Source organism: Argentina silus, assembly GCF_951799395.1.
Source record: "Argentina silus genome assembly, chromosome: 4".
Taxonomy (NCBI): domain Eukaryota; kingdom Metazoa; phylum Chordata; class Actinopteri; order Argentiniformes; family Argentinidae; genus Argentina; species Argentina silus.
In genome coordinates, this window is record NC_139658.1 from 8,004,239 (window position 1) to 8,024,948 (window position 20,710).

The 20,710-nt window shown below is 45.1% G+C and overlaps 1 protein-coding gene across 2 annotated transcripts in view; it reads right to left on the minus strand.

The window, feature by feature from the left end:
- Positions 1-261: 261 nt before the first annotated feature.
- The window catches only part of col2a1b (collagen, type II, alpha 1b), a 45,585-nt gene continuing 25,136 nt past the window's right edge, over positions 262-20,710 (minus strand). For both annotated transcript variants that reach the window (XM_083668259.1, XM_083668258.1), the window contains 31 exons: positions 20,471-20,524; positions 19,618-19,716; positions 19,088-19,141; positions 17,647-17,745; positions 17,277-17,330; positions 16,853-16,906; positions 16,230-16,283; positions 15,861-15,914; positions 15,135-15,179; positions 14,729-14,827; positions 13,274-13,381; positions 13,038-13,091; positions 12,796-12,849; positions 12,622-12,675; positions 12,298-12,351; positions 10,298-10,405; positions 10,005-10,058; positions 9,711-9,764; positions 8,769-8,930; positions 7,533-7,640; positions 7,043-7,150; positions 6,710-6,763; positions 6,463-6,570; positions 6,138-6,191; positions 5,730-5,837; positions 5,452-5,505; positions 5,115-5,222; positions 4,489-4,777; positions 3,501-3,688; positions 2,858-3,100; positions 262-2,640 (listed from right to left, as the gene is read on the minus strand). In XM_083668259.1, coding sequence (XP_083524385.1) covers positions 2,494-2,640; positions 2,858-3,100; positions 3,501-3,688; positions 4,489-4,777; positions 5,115-5,222; positions 5,452-5,505; positions 5,730-5,837; positions 6,138-6,191; positions 6,463-6,570; positions 6,710-6,763; positions 7,043-7,150; positions 7,533-7,640; positions 8,769-8,930; positions 9,711-9,764; positions 10,005-10,058; positions 10,298-10,405; positions 12,298-12,351; positions 12,622-12,675; positions 12,796-12,849; positions 13,038-13,091; positions 13,274-13,381; positions 14,729-14,827; positions 15,135-15,179; positions 15,861-15,914; positions 16,230-16,283; positions 16,853-16,906; positions 17,277-17,330; positions 17,647-17,745; positions 19,088-19,141; positions 19,618-19,716; positions 20,471-20,524 — 2,937 coding nt within the window. In that variant the 3' untranslated portion in view covers positions 262-2,493. The remainder of the gene's footprint in view (positions 2,641-2,857; positions 3,101-3,500; positions 3,689-4,488; positions 4,778-5,114; positions 5,223-5,451; positions 5,506-5,729; positions 5,838-6,137; positions 6,192-6,462; positions 6,571-6,709; positions 6,764-7,042; positions 7,151-7,532; positions 7,641-8,768; positions 8,931-9,710; positions 9,765-10,004; positions 10,059-10,297; positions 10,406-12,297; positions 12,352-12,621; positions 12,676-12,795; positions 12,850-13,037; positions 13,092-13,273; positions 13,382-14,728; positions 14,828-15,134; positions 15,180-15,860; positions 15,915-16,229; positions 16,284-16,852; positions 16,907-17,276; positions 17,331-17,646; positions 17,746-19,087; positions 19,142-19,617; positions 19,717-20,470; positions 20,525-20,710) is intronic.

The window sequence follows — 20,710 nt, forward strand, 5'->3', positions numbered from 1 at the left end:
CAATAACTCACCTTATGGTGATTAACATTCAAACAAACAAGAAACAAGCATGCCCCCTTCTGTGTTGTTTTTATACATTTTTTTTATTTGTGATGTATTTTTTTTATTCCTGATGATTTGTTTTGTCTCCTGTTGTTTATGTCAATAATTATTCTAACAAGGATTACACATCATAGATTTGGAAACCAATACATTAAATATGAAATGAACTTTCAAAACGGATCTTGGAAAACAAAATATAAAAAATAAAAGAAACGTGGCTCTGTGTTTTGTTTATAGAAATGCTTCTACCTTTTATTGCTAAAGGTGAAAGGTCAGGAAAGAAAATGAAAATAAAAAAGTACAGGATGACATAATCAATTCACAAATGACTTGTTAATCATGGTTGGCAATGTTTCCCGTTCCTAATCTACCATGCTTTAAAACTATCTGAAATATTGAAAAACTATCTTACATAAACAAAATAGTACATGATACGAACGTTCCACCTCCTCTTCCTACTTATTTTTGTTTTATTTAGCCTACTTCTTCCAACAAATAAACTAAAATGGCCCACCATCATCCATCTCTCTGCTGTCTCTCCTTGTGTGTTCTAACTGCATCCACCCCCTTGTAAATATATTTACCCACAAACTCCAACTCACACACAAACAAAAACAGGGCACAGGAAGTTTGGGTATTAGTCTTCTTTTTCTGGGAATAGACTACTATACTATGCCAACAGAAAAAGTGAAACATTGGGGTACAGAACAAAATAACCAACTGTCCCAGATATTTCATGCACACTCTTCACCGGAGCTGGGGAAGAAAATAACAGAAAGAAATAAAACCCAAACCAAAATAAAATAAATAAAATAAAAACCGACTTCAGGCTGTTACTTGTTTTTTCTTTTATTTCCAATTTACATTAATCAAAACCGTAACAAAAACAAAATCATGATCATCATCATAATAATAATAATGCTATTATTATCAATAATAATATTATCATTAATAATAAAAAATATACACACCCTCTCAAATGAATGCACCCTCTGCCCTGGTCATTGGTGGCTTGCCTTTGTGAGGCCTTTGAGTGATGGATTGTCTAGTGACATCACTCTCTGGGTTGTGAACTCAGGGGCGAGTCAGGCAGCTCTGTCATGTCCCGGGTCACTTCCTGCCAGGGCAGCGGGTACTTCTTGTGTGAGGGGACAGATGGGGGCTTATGGGAGGATGTGGAGTGGGACAGGGTCAGGGGCCAAAGGTCACAGGGGAGGTGGCAGAGACTGACCTCTGGGAACCCACAACATGGGCCTTATCAAGATCAGCCCAAGCTGGGTTTGTAAACTCGGATTCAGGGTTTAAGGCCATACTTTGCTCTGTTGTTTCTTTTTAGTGTGAGGTAGCTTAAAATATTATAATTCAAAACAAAACTAAACAAAACAAAACAAAAAAGAAATTCGATCCAGGATTGATTCCAAATTGAACATGTCTCTGTTACAAAACTCATCACGGACATGCTTTATGTTTTGTGGGGCAGCAAAGCAGGAAGGGGCGGGGGGTGGGATGGTGGGGGACCAGGGACATTTACCACACTGAAATGAACATCCCAGAGTGAAATGTACTCTGAAAAAACTGTATATATATGTATACACACACATATACATATATATACATATATACATGTCACTATATATCAGTATCTGGTTGTTAAAAAATACAGACTTGTTTTACAACAATAGCACCATTTGATTTTATTATAATACACAGTAACTTTCTGATACACACTGTGGTGGTAAGGTAGGAACACCTGCACTTGTTACATTTACTCGATTTTTGGTTTTGACGAGAGATAGTATAGTATGTTTGGGTGGGTATGGGATAGGAGGAGAGAGAAAAGAAGGTTGGGGTGAGGGTGAGGAGGATTGGGGGAGGGGGGGGGGCTACTGATACATGTACGTATTCTGCTGTGAGTGGGGCCTTTTAACAGGGCAACACACACACACACACACAGTCCTACGGTAACACACCTGGGACCCACACCTAAACAATAAATAAATAACACCAACACTTCTCTCTCTTTTTTTTTCATTCACTGGCATGTTCCCTCGTTTTTCCTCGTCCTCTTTCCTTCTTGTTAGTGGGGAGGTACGCCCAGGGTGGGGAGAGGGGGTGGGGGGTAAGGGGGGTGAGGGGTGGGGGGAGGGTGGGTGGTTGGGAGTAGGTGGGGGCGGGTAGGGGCGCTGCGCCGGGGATCTGCAGGAGGTGATTTGACGGAGACCGGGAGGCAAAGCGTCGCTCGATGAATCACAGATGAAGATTGCTGGTGCCATTCAGTGCAGATATCCTAGGAGTACGACTTGGAAAAAAAGCACTTTTTACTTAGAAAAAAAGGTCCCATTTAAAAAAAGTGTCTTGATCTTTCTTTTCTCTCTTTCTTCCTTTTTGAAGTGTGTGTTCCTCTCTCTCATCTTTTGTCTGTTCTTTTCGCTTCTCCGTTTTGATCCCTCTTTACAAGAAGCAGACTGCGCCGACATCAACTCCGAACTCCTGGTCTGCTCCACCAATATCCATGGGGGCAATGTCCACGATGGGCAGACGGGAGGTCTTCTGTGATCTGTACTCAATGATTGTCTTGCCCCACTGGCCTGTGTGTTTCTGTGGAGAGAGCAGTGATACACATGATCAGTGGAAATCTCACAGACAAATCTCTCCAGGCCCCCCTGTGAATCACAGTAATTGTGTGAATGTGAGTGTGAAAAAGAGAGAGACACACACACAACGTTGGTTGTGTGTGTGTGTGTGTGTGTGTGTGTGTGTGTGTGTATTAGTGTGTGTGAGAACAGTGCAGTGCTACAGTGTATGTCAATCTCACCGTGCAGCCATCCTCCATTACGCTGTAGGTGAAGCGGCTGTTGCCCTCGGCTCTGATCTCAACGTCGTTAGACCCCTGCAGAAGGACAGACTTCTTCAGGTTGCCCGTGGCGGCGTCCATGTATGCCACGCTGTTGCGGCAGTGGTAGGTGAGGTTCTGAGAGGCCTCGGTGGACAGGAGTCTCAGGAAAGTCATCTGGATACTGGCGGTGTTGGGTGCCAGGCTGTCATCACCATAGCTAAACTACAGGGGGCAGAGGTGAGAGGAAAGGAGAGAGAGAGGGGGGGGGGGTTAAAAACTGTTCATGTGTGACATATGAAATCAACCACTTGACATATGAAATCAACCACTCTTTTTTTTTGGTTCTGTACGTGATAAAGTGAGGCTTTATATTCCACTATCTGCTATTTATGGTTTCTCATAGCACAGTAGAGCTCAAGTCTTTCTCCAGTCTCTACAGGTGGTCAATTTCCCACTACTGCAGAGTTTCATGATTACACTGTGACCCTAAGGGTTCAACAGACAAGAGGAATCCCTCCCACGAGACTGTGACAGAGCAATCACAGAAAGGGCTTGGGTTAGCGCAACTGAGCTTATCTGATTTCATCAACGAAGGGTAGAAGTCACTGAAGGACAAACTCACGTGGAATCCTCCGTTCATGGTCTCTCCGAACCAGATGTGTTTGCGGTCCTTGCTCTTGCTGCTCCACCAGTTCTTGCGTGGGATGCTAGCGGGTTTGGGGTAGACGCAGGACTCTCCAGACTCCATGTTACAGAACACCTTGATGGCGTCGATGGTGCAGCCCTGGTTAGGGTCGATCCAGTACTCACCTAGAAACCACAGAGGAGGAAGGAGGAGCGATACGTAATTGACTTGGTTCCATTTTATGCAGATCTTCTCCGGTTAAATATATGTGACTTCTCCGGTTAAATAAAGGATGAATACCAATATTTATTTTTTGTTGAACTTGTTCCCTTCCTCTTATACAAGTCATTGACAACCTTGAAATGATTCAGCAACCTACCGTTGAATTAAATATTTCTGTGTTTTTCAATAGATAGCACTGTTTATGGATATTTTCTTATTGTCTATACAGTACATACAATATAGACAATGAGAACATTTCATGGTTTGAGTTTGTATTGTCTGTCCAGAGTGAAGGGTTACATGGATTGATCCCACACCACACCACACCACACCACACCCACACCACACCACACCACACCACACCACACCCACACACCACACCACACCACACCACACCAAACCCACACCTCACCCACACCCAAACACCAGACCCACACACCACACCACACCACACCCACACACCACACCCACACCCACACCCACACCACCTCCACACCCACACCACACCACACCACACCCACACCCAAACACCAGACCCACACACCACACCACACCACACCACACCACACCACACCACACCCACACCACACCCACACACCACACCCACACCACATCCACACTACACCCACATCCACACCACACCACACCACACCACACCACACCACACCACACCACACCACACCACACCACACCACACCACACCACACCCACACCCACACATCCACCATAAACTATGACTGATACTGATTCTCCTGTCACTCACCGCTCTTCCAGTCGGGGTGGCAGAGTTTGAGGTCTCTGCAGGTACGGGCGGGGTTCTTCTTGGATCCCTCTGGGCTGCGGATGTTCTCGATCTGGTTGTTGAGGGACTTGAGGGTGGCGTCCACCTCAGCGTCGTGCTGGCGGAGGTTTCCGGAGGCCTGGTCGGCTCTCATGTACCTCATGGGATCGGGGGACTTCTCAGGCTGAGACAGGCCAGCGAACGCAGACATGTCAATGCCAGGGCCGGGAGGACCGGGGGGACCTGGGGGTCCGTTGTTACCAGGGGGACCCTGAGAGGAATCGCAGACACAGAGAAGGGGGTTAGATATGGCATGTTACAATCAAGGGGTGGTGAACCAGACACAGATTAAGACTACACCTGGACACAGATTAAGGCTAGTCCTAGATTAGAGAGCACTCACAATTCAATGGAGATCAATTGAACATGCTCTTTAGTCTAGGTCTAGGTTTAATTAATTAATTAAATTAAAGTGTTCATGTGGAAAATGCTAATATGACAGTTTCTCACACAGCTCTGTTGGCTAAAGGGACTCTCTGTTATGCTACTTCTGTTTGATACTGTGATGACAACGTGATCATGAGATAGTTGTTGGGTCAGATACTTACAGAAGGACCAGTCTCTCCAGAGCGACCACGGGGTCCAGGAGGTCCGATAGGACCAGGAATACCGTTGGAACCGTCCTTTCCACCTGGGCCAACCGGGCCGGGGGGTCCCTACAGACACAGACAGAGAGAGAGAGAGAGAGAGAGAGAGAGAGAGAGAGAGAGAGGGAGAGAGAGAGAGAGAGAGAGAGAGAGAGGGAGAGAGAGAGAGAGAGAGGGAGTTTAATATATTAGTGTGCTCGGCCATACTTGTAGTCATCTTACTGTACATTTCAAAACGTTGTGTCAGTGACATGTCGGATATGGATTTTTTTAGAACACCAAAAGATTGTGTACTCACTCTTGCTCCACTTGGTCCAGCAGGTCCAGATGCACCCTGGTCTCCAGCTTGACCCTATGGGGAGAGAGAGAGAGAGAGAGAGGGTGTTTATGGGAAATAAAGATAGGTGACAATTTATATTCACATACACCTTGTTACCGTATAAAAAATAACATATTCCCAACATCTGACATGGGTTTGATTCCCAGTCAGGATAGAAATTGTAACTCCCGATAGATTCAATTATTCTGGATCCACGGTCTGTGGGGGGGGGGGGGGGGGGGTGTTGGGGGACTTACGGGAGGTCCAGGCAGACCCTGCAGACCGGTGAAACCTCTGTGTCCCTTCTGTCCCCTCTCTCCACCCTCACCAGCCTCTCCCTTGTCACCGCGAGGTCCTTGGGGTCCCTGAGAGAGAGATGGCAACAACCTTAGAAACAAACACTAATGTTTCTGGACATTATTCTCCTGAGGCATCACTTCATTGGACGTGTGAACTATGACACTACAGCAGGGTGTGTGAATAGTGTGAACACATGTATAGTTGAAATGCAGTCTGCAGCAGATACATTTTTCATATGGTGTGTGTGTGTGTGTGTGTGTGTGTGTGTGTGTGTGTGTGTGTGTGTGTGTGTGTGTGGTGTTTGCGGGTTTAGTGTTATGTTTGTTCATGGTGTGTTAGTGGAGTGTATTCTGTGAGATACTTACAGCCATGCCTCTAGCTCCAGCTGGTCCTGAGGGTCCAGCAGGTCCTTGAGCACCCTACAGAACACACAGGATATACGGTGGTGAGGGGCTGATCAGGACACACACACACGCACGCACGCACACATGCACGCACGAATGCACGCACAGACGCACGCACGCACGCACACACTCTCTCTCTCTCTTTCTCTCTACACGGATAGAGCAATTATCTACCTGATACTAGATCACTCATGTCAATCCCTCACCACAGAGAAACAAAAACACAGCTCTACACAAAAACACACGCATTACATATTCTGGTCTGTGTCAACAATGCAGTACTCACAGACTCTCCTCTGTCTCCCTGTTTGCCAGTGGGGCCGACGGGGCCTGGAGCGCCATTGGCACCTGGGGCACCGGGAGCGCCAACTGGTCCAGTGTTACCACGGTCACCCTAAACGACAACACACATATCTGTCAGTCAACAGCAGTGGAGCGATAGAACTGGTTTATACTGGATTCAATGTGACAACAAGGTCTAGTGATATATCATGACTGTACGATACAGTGGAGATGCAGCTGGTTGTCCTCACCTTGATTCCAGTGGCACCATCTCTACCTGGGGGTCCATCAGATCCAGCATTGCCCTGTGAGAAAATAACACACAAAATGTCAGCACTTATACTTACAATCAGAAGACTGTTAACTGATATAAGATAATATAATGTCATCAGGAATGGTAATGATGGTGAACAATGATATAATAATAATAATAATAATAATATATGCCATTTAGCATTTACGCTTGTCTCCAAAGCGACTTACATTGCAGTGAGTGCATACATTTCAGTATATATACAGTATATATACATGAGAAGCCATAGTGATAGCTTACAGAAACATAAAGGAAGATGTCTGTCACTCACCTCTCTACCAGGCTCTCCACCAGGTCCAGTCAGCCCAGGGGGTCCTACGGGTCCGGGGGGTCCACGGTCTCCACCACCGCCGGGAGCTCCTTGCTTACCAGGCTCACCCTGCGTAGAGGGACAAGTGAGGACAGGTTAGGACAGGTGAGGACAGGTTAGGACAGGTGAGGACAGGTTAGGACAGGTTAGGACAGGTAAGGACAGACTGAGACAGGTTAGGACACGTTAGGACAGGCTAGGACACGTTCGGGCAGGTAAGGACAGGTTACAGAATGAGCAACAGAGGGCATGTGAAATATTCTACAATATTGCCTTGTTGAGAAGGGAGAATAGAATAATTTATTATCCACACAGGCAATTCTTTACCACAGATTAGTTTACATATAACAGCTAGCAAGAGGGTAATTACTCTGATATATAACACACACATTAGAGCCTTTGCTGTGTACATAAATCCACCAACAACACCCAGACATTGACATTTACTTACAGAGGGTCCAGGCAGGCCAGGGAAACCTCTCTCTCCACGCTGTCCAGGCAGACCCACAATACCACGCTGCCCAGCAAGACCCTGAGGACCTCCAGGACCATCGGGACCCTGGGAGGAGGAAGAGGAGGAGGAGGAGGAGGAGGAGGAGGAAGAAGTGTGTGTTAATATCAGTGGCGCTCACAATTATTCAATGATCATTACGCAGGTAATCAGGAACCACATTTTCATCATCTCTTAAACCGAAAATAAGTTTTTAGGTACAGTACATCTGCCAGTCTGCCAGGACTTTTTTTCCAACCTAAAACACACTTTCTTATGGGTCTGTTCTTCCCAATCGTGACAACACTGGTCAGCATCAAATACGGACACAAATAGCCTCTCTCTCTCTTTGTATCACTGTCTTAATCACTCTCTCTCTCTCTCTGCCTCTCTATCTCTCTCTTTCTCTCTCTCTCTCTCTGCCTCTCTTTCTCTCTCTGGTACTGTCCACTTGTTCTGGGACCACAGTCCATCCGTTCTGTCACTTGCCTCCCTGTGCAACAACTTCCCCATCATCCCCCTCTCTCTGTCTCCTAGGTGACCTGGACACCCTTCAATATGTGTTTACTATAAATATCTGAATCACACCTGAGACACCTGTTTGGTTCAGCCCAGAGAGGAACACTGTGTCTGTCTCTCTCTCTCTCTCTCTCTTTCTCTCTGTGCTCCATTGTCCAATTTTAGTAATACCCTACACTTGCAATACAATATTCTGTGAGTGCCACTGTACTCTGGTAGGCAGGTGTGTCTGTAAGTGCTACAGTAAAAGCCTCACGTTCCTGACTTCATGCTGTGTTGTGTATAGAGGTGAAAACTGAAAGTGCTATGTCTGTGTGTGTGTGTGTGTGTGTGTGTGTGTGTGTGTGTGTGTGTGTGTGTGTGTGTGTGTGTGTGTGTGTGTGTGTGTGTGTGTGTGCGTGCGTATAGATGGGGAGAATTGTTGGTGTGTCATGTGTCCATTACTGATAAAATTGCCCTTATTTTCTTCGGATTGGTGTTTGTGTGAGTGAGTTAAAAGCCAACTCAGGAAATACTTGTTCTCTTCTGATAAACCCATGTCCAACTTCATAGCTCTCAGGAAATGTTATGTGATGCATTTGGAAGGGTGGGGTGGAGGGGTCGTGTGCGAACGTTGCGTAAGCCAATGGGGACCTGGCTTGGAGGATGACTAGTAGTCGAAATAGAAATGTTACTTACAGGGGGACCATCCTCTCCAGCGTCACCCTTCTCTCCGGAGGTACCGGCAGGTCCACGCAGCCCAGCGTCTCCCTGTCTACCTGGGGGACCACCATCGCCTCGCACACCCTTGGGGCCATCTTTACCAGAGGGACCAGCCGGGCCAGCAGCACCAGGGTTGCCCTGAGAGAGACAGGAACACATCAATCAATCAATCAATCAACCAACCAACCAACCAACCAACCTGTCTATCTATCTATCTATCTATCTATCTATCTATCTATCTATCTATCTATCTATCTATCTATCTATCTATCTATCTATCTATCTATCATTCATCACTGTATTGTCCAAGTAGGGAAAGTGATTGTGCACACCACAAATACACATTATGTACACAACACACACTACACCCTAGCATGTGTGTTTGATACGGTACAATTCCTCATTCTATTCCATGGCTTTACACTGAGCCTGTGCAGCCTAGAGACCGGAGAATAGAGACACACTCAGATAACACCTACAGATGCACTAAATAATGGAGAGGGAAATAACAAAAACAGCAGGAGAAATAGTGGAGAGTGATATCTGTGAGTGTATACTGTATATGTATAACATATTTAAACAGGTTATCCTTCTGAATAATACAAATATAAAAAAACACACCTGCATGTCATTGAATAAACTAGTGCTGACAGAGAAGCTGACATAAAAGAATTGCTATGCTAATTAGCATTGTTAATTGTCAACACAGTTACACGCCCACACAAGAGCGATGGCTTCTCTATCCCAGTCAAATGTACCACTTCAGGTTACAATGGACAACTGCAGTAGGAGAGTTAGCAACACTGTGCCATTCAGTCCTTTACACCAATGCTCAGTTATCAGGAGTGTATAGTCAGGGTATTTGAGTTATTGTTGTTGTTGTTGTGTACAGGCTACTTTACTGATGATTGTACTTACATTGGGACCGGGAGGTCCAACTCTGCCAGCAGCACCGGGGAAACCAGTGGCACCCTGCCAGAGAGAGAGAGAGAGAGAGAAAGAGAGAGAGAGAGAGAGAGAGAGAGAGAGAGAGAGAGAGAGAGAGAGAAATAGGATGAGACACACATACAAAGATATTGTCAGCGGTAGTATCACCCTGACAAGTCAAAACAACATAGAAAAAGACTCTCAGTGTATTGTACATTAAGATTGTAATGGTGTATGTTTGAAGTTCAAGTATGACAGGAAATCCAACAGAGAGCGTGTACTTACAGGGGGTCCCTGAGCACCACGGGCTCCCTTAGGTCCAGAAACGCCAGTTGGTCCCTACAAAGAGAGGAAACATTGTTTACTGACTGAAATTGATTTCAAGTCAGTTGAAAATGTTTTAGACAGCTTCTGTTTTTTATTTGGATGTTGAAAGAGTTAGGTGGGCTGCAAAGCATTGATACATATCACAATGGTAAAACAAGACATTCTGATGAACTACAACCTATTGAAGAAGAGCACTAATACATCTTTAAATCCCTGAAAAAGACGAGTAAGTGTGAGAGAGTGAAACGTACTGAAGGTCCAGGAGCTCCGGAGGGTCCTTGGGGTCCAGGGGCACCAGCGTCTCCCTTCTGACCACCCTCTCCCTGCTCTCCCTTGAGTCCAGGCTGACCATCTGAACCCTGAGGGGAAGGACAAAAAAATGGGTCAATCATACGCTCAACGTCAGACAATCAGTTTAGGGTTGAGCATTTCAATGGATGAATTGAAATTGGCCAGTCTCTTGAAATTGCAATTTAATAGCAAAATCCATTGGAGTGGTTTCAAAGAAGCAATATGGATCCAAGAAAGACGAAGACTGTTCACAAGAATCAAATATGAGAGTTCATTATAAGTCCTCGGAAAACATAACACATGATTGTTGCTAGATAACTAAAATTGGCCATATGGGCTCATGAAAATAGAAGTTAATGATGGACATTGAAATACCAGCTAGCTGCTAAACTCTATCCAACTATATCTTTGTGATGGTAAAATGTCATAGTGTTGATTCAAAGGACTATATATTGTAGCTCAGTGAAACCACCCCTAACAGATTAAGCAATGTTTAACAGTTGCTCATCTTGACACAAATTCAATTTTCCATCACAATCTTATCGTAAGAATGAAACATTACTTTGACAAATAGTAGTGGCCTATTTTAGGAAAAGCACTGACGTGGAAGATCAAATCTTTTCCCTGACAACATCCATTTAAGATGTAGCTTATCAAAAAGGTTTATTTCATGTTTTCCCTATGCATGAACAGAATAATGGACAACATCAAGAGAGGCAGGACAACACTACTAAAAGGACTCCCATCTCTCTGCCCCTGAGTAGAATACACTGAAGCAACCAGACATGTTTTGCAGTACATTACAGAAACACAGAGGTAATGAGTTATTGTATAAGTTTGTTCTGGTAAAATAATGGGAGTGATGTCTGAAATAGTATGCTGTGTTTCTGAAAAGAAGGGTTATGTCTGACAGGAGCTGTTATCATCTTTATCATCTCTGTTCTCATCTCTGTTCATGTCTCTGTGGGAATGAGAGGATCTGCATGTGGAAGCTTTGCAAAAGATCTTTGTGTCCAAACGTATAAGCTTTTAAAAAAAGATTCTAGCCCCACGAGTTGAAAATAATATATCTTTTGTGGTCTATTTCTGGGGTGTTGCCCAAAGGATCTGTATGCTCGAATGAGCAAAACACTAACATTAAAGGCCCAGCGTTGCCAGTTTTGTTTCCTGGCATTTTTTGAAAAAACGACTCAAAGAAGGAATACATGGAGTGAAGACGTAAGAGCTATTGGGGAAAGTAACACCAGATATCGCCAGCAGCAATTCTTAATAAAATGTGTCAAAAGGTTGACTCAGTCACAGAACAGCCGGTGAAGGGGGTTCGGAGGGTTATATTTGACTCGGGGCACTAACTTTACAAACAGACTAGCCACGTCACACTTCAGATCTCTGTAGCTGTATGAAATGTCACACATACATCAACGTACACATGGGAAATCGTTTAAGGAAGTAGCTAATGAAATAGAACGAATCGCCCACATTGTGACCTACATTTTCTGACTTGAATCATTGACAATAACATTGTGCAGCACCAGAATGTCATATATCCGCGAAAGAAACATCCACATGACAAATGTATGTTACGTTATGAAACATGATGGAGAAGAGCAGATGAAGAGTTTCATTCCAAAACACTATGCTGTATATCCATTTGCAAAATGTTCGGTCATATTAATATTTATCATCAACAATCTAAATAACATAACATGGCTACCAGGGGAGGCTGGTGGAGGCAGATATCGGAGGACGGGCTCATTGTAATTCCATTCCATCCATTAAAATGAGCCTGTCAGATTTCTGCCTTCTGCCTCCACCAGCCTCCCCTGATGGCTACACAACATTGTTTCGTGTCACGACAGCAATCATTTTTTCGGAAAAAGAAAATACATTTTTGGAAATAGCGGATACAGCGTTTTGCAACAAAACACAACAAAACTCTTCAGATGTAGATGATACTTACAGGGGGGCCAGCGAAGCCAGCGGGTCCTGGGGGTCCAGTCTCACCCCTGTCACCCTGTCAAAGCAGAGGGCAGAGAGGTCATGGGTCAGACTTGGTTGGAGAGGGACGTTTTAACACAGCAAGCAACATTCAATGGAAGGGCACATAATTAGGAGGTGTGGAGTGGACAGATTATTAGTTAGTGCTCCAATATCTCTAGTACACTAAAAAGCTCTCTAGGATGGGTTGTGGGAGTGTGTGTGGAGTGCTCAGTGTGCTCAGTGTGTGAGTGCACGGGTCGTGTGTGTGTGTGTGTGTGTGTGTATGTGTGTTTGAGATACTTACGGGAGCACCACGGGCACCAGCAGCACCGGAAGGTCCTGAGGGTCCAGATTCTCCCTAAAGGAGGAGAGACAGGGGAAGAGAGAGAGTCAGAGGTCAGTCATATACACTACATAGATTTAAAATATATCAACACAGGCATAATACCAGTTAACAGAGTAATGAAGGAATGTTTACCTTCTCTCCGTTGGGACCAGCTGGGCCAGGGGGACCAATGGGACCAGTCAAACCCTACAGGAACAAGGAGGATGGAGGACAGTGTGAAGACAGGTGATTCTGAACCTCTTTCTTACCCTCCTTACTGGACATATCCATGCACTATCAAACATGTGTGAGAGGGGACATGGTATTGAATGTTCAGTTAGCTAGAATGATTGACGCAGGGCTGTGGGTCAAAATGGCGGACGGTGATCACTCACTCTTGAGCCGTCTTTGCCGGGAGCACCTTCAATTCCCTTCTCACCGTTGTCACCCTACAGGAGGACACAAAGACAGTTATCAGCCACGTACATGTCTGCTACCACGTCCTCACTGAGAACGTGTGTCTTCGTCAGCTTATTGTTCCTAGTAAAATAAAAGTCAACAAACAAATACGAGTGAACATTCAAACTCTAGCTATTGATTGTTATGCTCCTCTTGTTTGTGCATCACTCACTCTGTCTCCCTTAGGTCCGGGGATGCCGGAGGCACCTCTCTCTCCTGGCATGCCCTGCAGTCCGGGGGGGCCCTGGGCACCGGCAGAACCACCTGGTCCAATGGCTCCCTACAAGATGGCAAGATGAGACAAGGTCAGCAGCTGCAGACTTGGTAGTATGTGTGTGTGTGTGTGTGTGTGTGCGTATGTGTGTGCGTATGTGTGTGCGTATGTGTGTGTGTGTGTGTGTGTGTGTGTGTGTTTGTGTGTGTGTGTGTGTGTGTGTGTGTGTGTGTGTGTGTGTGTGTGAGTGTGTGTGTGTGTGTGTGTGTGTGTGTGTGTGTGCCTGTGTGTGCATAAGAGAAACGGGTGAATAAATATGCATTATATTGTTTTGAATACGATGAAAAGCACAGTTGTGCTTTCATCTTCTGGGTTCTCTTCCAGCATAACAACATATTCATCAACAACAATCAACAATCCCTTTATATCCCATGTCCTGTTGACAGCGCGTGGTTTGAAAGTATATCTGAGAATCCCGTTCGGCCGGCTGTTTGTGACTCACTGGAGAGTTAACACAGCATGACATGTCACATGGCGAGCACCTCGCTGGCTACAGCTGTTACCACCTTTACATTGAGTTCAGTGTCTGTTTTACCATCACTCTGACTTCATCATCACACTGTTCTACTCCCCGCCGATCCTCTAATTGTCTGCTGCCAGCTCCTCTCCCCTCTGCCAAACCCTCACGCTGACTTCTAGCTGAAGGGATAGATTTGTGTTTGTTGTCTCCTGCAAACAGTTCTGCCTCTTCAACCCCCCCCCCCCCACCCCCACCCTCCCCCTCTTATCTATTCAGCACGTTTAGTCTTCGCCTCTCTATCTGCCTGTCCTCCTTGTCTTCAGGGGTTCTGAACGGAGAAGGGGCTCCATATCAGCCAGACTCTAAATCAATGATAATGATTCCCCCCTCTGGTCTCCCCCCCCCACACACACACACAGTTTACTCCAGTCATTATTGGAAAGTTCATTGACTTATGCTGTTAATTTGGTGACAGGCTACAAAGATAGACGGTATACTTTAAACACTAACAGGTACAGAACAGGAGGGCAAAGGGTTTTGATGGGAATGGCCTCATAGATCATTAGACAACATTGTAAAGAAATGGCCTTCTCTGGGATGCCGTAGTTACTGCATTACTCATGGAACACTCCTACACGGCTACTAGTCCATAGAACTCCATATGAATCTCTCTCACTACTCTTACAGTGGAGGACATTCAGAGGGGGGAGTTCTATAGCCTTCGTCAAAAGACCTATGATGATCTTAGTGCTGCAGTACAACGTTTTCAGGAGACTCATCCCAGATCGTTTCCGGAGTTCTTGTGAAGGAGGCATTTGCTGATCCCTCAGCTCGACCTGCAGGGCTCCGGACAGTCTGTGGCGTACTAGAGTTTGGTGTAATGGTGGTCTCACCTTGGGTCCGTCAGTTCCGGGAGTTCCAGGCAGACCACGGGGTCCCTGCAGACCCTGAGGCCCAGCACCTCCTCTCTCTCCTGGGAAACCACGCTCGCCCTACACAGGAGGAGAGCCACAAGAAGCATGGTTACCATTAGCCAGATGCATAAAATGAGTTAAGATGTGTACTATAACGGTCTTATTGTTGCTTTTAGACAAGTCTGGTTTAATATAGATATATTGTACTGTACACCGTGTAACAGCATGCTAATACATTGTTACTAGAGTAATTATAAGAGTTAATACCAAGGTATATGGGCAACATCATGTAAAGTGAAACCCAATGGTATGACTGATTCAGAGCTAAGACTCCATTGGTGGGTGAATGAACCAATGAGAGGTGATATAAGAAGTGTAAACTCACTCTGGGCCCAGTAACACCATTTGCTCCACCCTCTCCGGGAACACCCTGGATGGAGAGAGAGAGAGAGAGAGAGAGAGAGAGAGAGAGAGAGAGAGAGAGAGAGAGAGAGAGAGAGAGAGAGAGAGAGAGAGAGGTGTTAGTGAGGTGTTGTCATAGTTACAGGTAAACCGTCGATACTGATCTAGCCAAACAGGCTTCATGATTAGATTTATCATCGATTTACAATATTGAAATCAGCCACGAGTGGAAAAAGATGATAATGTAACACACTGTATTTCAAATAGAGAATTGGGTGATGCACAAATCTGAATGTATGTGTCAGTAAAGGTATATGGTCTGGTCTTCTTCGACTGCAGTATGTGTCAGAGCTATTATAAGCTACATGTGTATCAGGGGAGGCTGGTGGAGGTAGAAATCAGAGGACGGGCTCATTATAATGCATGAAAATGGAATGAGGGATGGTATCACATGGTAATGTGTTTGATACCATTCCTAATTCCATTCCATGGAATTACAATGAGCCCATCCTCCGATTTCTACCTCCACCAGCCTCCCCTGGAAGACGCGTACAGTACAGTAGGTAATACTTAGTGTAATGTGTGATAGTCTATACAGTATTTGCCAGTGTAAGTTCTGATCCAGTGGGGTAACTGGCCCTGTCTGAGTCAGCAGTGACAGTTCTGTGATATCAAAGGGGTGAGGGGTCAGCAGGAGATCAGCACTCACCTGGTCACCGGGCTTGCCTCCCTCACCAGGGGGGCCTGGGGGTCCGGGCAGACCCTGTAGACAGGAAGAGAAAACAGAAACCATTTAGTCAACAACATAACATTTCATTGATGAGTCCCTGGATAAAGAAATGTATTTCCATGAAATTGGAATCAGTCAAGCCAATTAGCTAGCTGTTGTGGTCATTGCTGCTCCTTAAGTGTAGTCAATTTATGATGACACATTAAAAGGGTTGTCAATATCTGGTTGAATGCTTTGTATTTTGTATAGAAAACCAAACATAAAAAGACATTGCTGATCCAGGCTGTGAGATGAGATGGGATTGGAGCATCTCAATGAAGAAAGAGGTACACAGGTAAACAGACTCACCTGGAATCCAGATGGGCCAGGCTGTCCTTGCTCTCCTCTCTCTCCAGCGGGGCCCTGCGGGAAATGGTTAACAGAGACAGCGTGTCATGGTGGAACAGTCACATGACCATTAGACTGACCGGCTCCATCACAAACACAACACCAATACTACTATGCCTTTTACACACAGAATCACTTTCATCACTACATCAGGGGTGAGTTTCCTCTAACGCTTCACATCACCAACATCAGCTTAAGTCCAATGAACGCAACAGACAACAGATGATCTTTGTGCTAACACACAGCCTTCGGGGGAAACTCACCCCAAAATGCATTACCTTTCCAACAGGTATTCATCATTTCAACTGATTCACACCTGGAGCAAAAGGCCAAATGGCTGTCAGCTCTTATCTTGATAATTTATCTTCACAATTGTATCACACAAGCCACATTGAGACCCGAACCACAATGTCAGCTGTGTGAATGAGCAACGATAACACAGACCTTTATAGACGAGTTTATAGACACTACCAGGGGTGACGGTGTACTAATCAGGGTCTTTTCAGACAGCAAATGAGAAATATAAGATAAGATCTTATGAGAGAGCAGAGAGAGCAGGACTAGGGAGACTTAGAGACACTCACAGCGGGGCCAGGGGGTCCAGCAGCTCCAGTCTCACCATCTTTACCAGGAAGACCCTGTAGGGAGAGAGAGAGGGATGGATGGAGAGAGGGGAGGGGGGAGAGAGGATGAGGGAGAGGGAGAGGGAGAGGGATATCCACCATTAGATGCCATAGGCCATGGAATCCACTAGAAGACAGATATCAGTAATTACAACTGCCAATGCTCTGCTGGCATGATACTGTACCGTGTGTAAATAGTCTCCATCTGTATCACTGAGTGCCTGGGAAATTGAGTTATCCGGCATGTCATGGTACCATTGGAGGCTGGTGGAGGTCGACATCGGAGGACAGGCTTTTTACAATGAACCCGTCCTCTGATTTCTGCCTCCACCAGCCTCCCCTGGTTTCTATGTACAGTACAGTCCATAATAGAATGACAACTTACTCTCAGACCTGGGGCACCAAGCAGTCCCTTCTCTCCTCCCTTTCCAGGCTCACCCTGTTCAGAGGAAAACACACCACTCAGTCACTCACAATGCCGCGTCATCTGCACAATCAACCAACAAACACTTCGTAATGGTCTGTAATATCTATAGTCTATGGATGTCCAATTGAATGGAATTGTATTTCTAGTTGTATATTTGTAGTTGTACAGTATGTACCATATGTCAAGTTGTATGGAGGAAGTTCTGTGTGTTCAGCTGTATGTTAGTTATGTACAGTACTGTATGTATGTCCAGTTCTATATAGACGAACACAAGTCACCCAGTGAACAGGGTCCACAGCAGAGATATACAGTATCCAGGGACACTCACGTTGGCTCCCTTGGGTCCGGGGAAGCCCATCACGCCAGGCTGTCCACGGGCTCCCTGAGGGCCGGGGGGTCCTGGGCGACCATCCTCACCAGCAGCACCCTGGCAGAGGGGAAGAGAGGAGGGTTAGGAGACAACACACACACACACACACACACACACACACACACACACACACACACACACACACACACACACACACACACACCATCCCCATTAACCTCCATCGCTGTTGGACCAGTAATACACCATGACCCGACTCTGTCAACTCCATGGAAACATATTAGTATCTAACAATAGCGAAAGAGAAATTGCACACTTGAATGTTATTATATTTAAACCGTATTTACATTTACATACACAATACATACGTATTTACAGCTATGGATGAAGCTACCTAAATGACAACTGTGTCAGAATCAATGATAGTTGAGTAGGGCCTAGTAATTAATAGTTTCAATTTACTCAAGGCAAGAAGTGCATTGAAATTCAATTCATGAATCTAAAAATCCGCAAGGAAAACAACAGGTCATTGTCCATTTTTGAGTTTAATTTAAATATGCTTCTTGCATTTGTGTGAATTAAAATAAGACCTTGCCCAACCTGGCAACATAGCACCTGAGGGTTGTTATGCACTGCCAGAGTTCTCTGAGAATGCAAATTTACCTATTTTACAAAATGTCAGAAGGCGGTAGCCATATTATTTTGGCAGAGCAACTGCTTAACAACCACCTTTTATGCCATTTCCTAATCCCTGCCTCAGCAATTACAGTCAGAGGAGACATGAGCAGTAGAAATGTATAGCCAGGGCCTCACTCAGAATCATTCTTCAATAGGCAGAGCACCACGGAATTTCGACTTATATGCAAATGTGCTCTTTCTTTGGGATATAACAGAATTCTATCTGTCGTAATCTACAAAAGCTCAGTGCCTCTGGAAAATGCGGTCGTTTTTCCGTGAGAAATTGAGTCTAGCCTTCAGTGACTGTTGCACACAGACTATGATCAAGGGAATGATGCAGTATAACTAGTCTTAAGAGATATGCAACGGAGAGAAAAGTGAAAGAGAAGATAAGAGGAATGGAGGGAAAAGTGGAGGCAAAATAAGCCCTGGTGTTGTGACGACCACATGGGGGGACTGTGGCAAATGGAAACTGAAGTGAACTGAGATAAGACGGTTTACGACTGGAGACTCTGACATTTCAATTCAACTATAGCCAACAGCATGTAGGAGACCTTAGTATTGGGGGGGGGGGGGGGGGTCCTGATGACAACATCAAGGATCATACTGTGGCGAACGGCGGTGTACAGCAGCTTGCCCTAAGCGGGTAGCGAACTCACAATCTTCCGATTACAAACCGGCCACGCTAGCTACAACACCAAGAGAGTTAGCTCCCTTGGTGGAGCTGCTAACGGGCCTTACACAGGGTCGTTACAATACTTACAGATGGTCCAACTTTGCCTTGAGGACCAGCATCACCAGGACGACCAGTCAGACCCTACAAGAAGAGAACAGAAACACAGATTAGTGAGCTGATCAATCACACTGATTCAAATCTGGACGGTGTATGAATCAAAAGTAGTTCTAGCTTAATTGTGTAAAGCATTATTCACTGAGGTCTTAAACTACAGATCTTTCCAACTGACTCATAACATCACCCAAAGTGTACAGTACATGATTCATATCTACAGCTTGTGGCGCTACCCCTGAGTAGATCAAAGTCACCCTATCTATCTGACGTAAAACAATGGTACTGATATTACACACATTTAGTTTATGGCACTTTTATCCAAAGCGACTTACAGAAGTAAACGCATACATTTTTAATACATGGTCCTGGCAGGAATAGAACACACAACCTCGGTATTACCAACTCTACCAACTGAGCCACACAGGACCACCATGTTGTTACAGATAATAAAACCTTCTGCAGCCAGGCAGCCAGGCAGCCAGGTGTCTGGAGGGGGGACTTACTCTGGCACCGGGCAGGCCAGGCTCGCCAGGGCGACCGGGGTCGCCGCCAGCTCCCTTGGGACCAGAGATACCGCCGGGTCCACGCTCGCCAGGGGCTCCCTGGGTGAGGAAGAGACAAATGAGTGAGTCAGTCTCTCACTGGAGGAGGTCCATCTCTCTCCACATGAGCAGGAGATGGAGAAGTTAATCATCCTTATAAAAGATGGGGTCATTTTTCTTGACATGATGAAAATGAGAAAAGATACCTTCTGACATTCATGCTATCTAATGAATTGAAATAGATGTGGATAATATCTAATGAAACGCTTCCATTTCTAGACTTGAGACATCGCTGATCGCTAGGCTGCCATCTTGTGGTTGTATGGTGAAACTGCATGCAGCAATGTCAACGGCACTGAAACTAAGTACCTAACTACTACTTGGTCTATTTTAGTCATACATTTTCTTTGATGTCTACCTGTCCCCATTTAACTCTATTGGGAGAGCATATTCAACCAAATTGGATTGTAATGGCCTAAAGGATTCCAGTAACTATATAAGAGTAACTATATATATATATATATATATATATAAAAAATATGAGTCAGCAATGCCTTTCTCTCGAGTACAAAATATCATTTGCACACCAATGCTGAGCTGTGGACAAGTTACACAATCCTGCAGGCTTGGGCTTTATAACCGTGAGAGTGCTGACAAATTAATTTAATATCTTATCTCCTCACTCACTCCTGCCTGATTACCATATTGAGCTTAATCTTAATGCATCCTGTTCATTTCCTGTTACACAGCAGATTCCCCTCCCACAACAATAACACACACCCCCTCGGGGATGCACGTTGCCATGGTGACTCACCTTGGGACCAGCCAGACCATCCTGACCGGGGAAACCACGGTTACCAGGAGCACCCTAAACACAAAGAGGCAAGTGTTAGGCCAGCAGGAACAACAACAACACATCCCTTTTTGTTATAGCATTAAAGGGGCAATCTGGGATTTTTACATACATTTTTTTGAATTAATGATATATTGATCATTACATACTGTATATTGATTCTTGAAGAATATAACTCATAAATGCCTAATGAACTTAGTT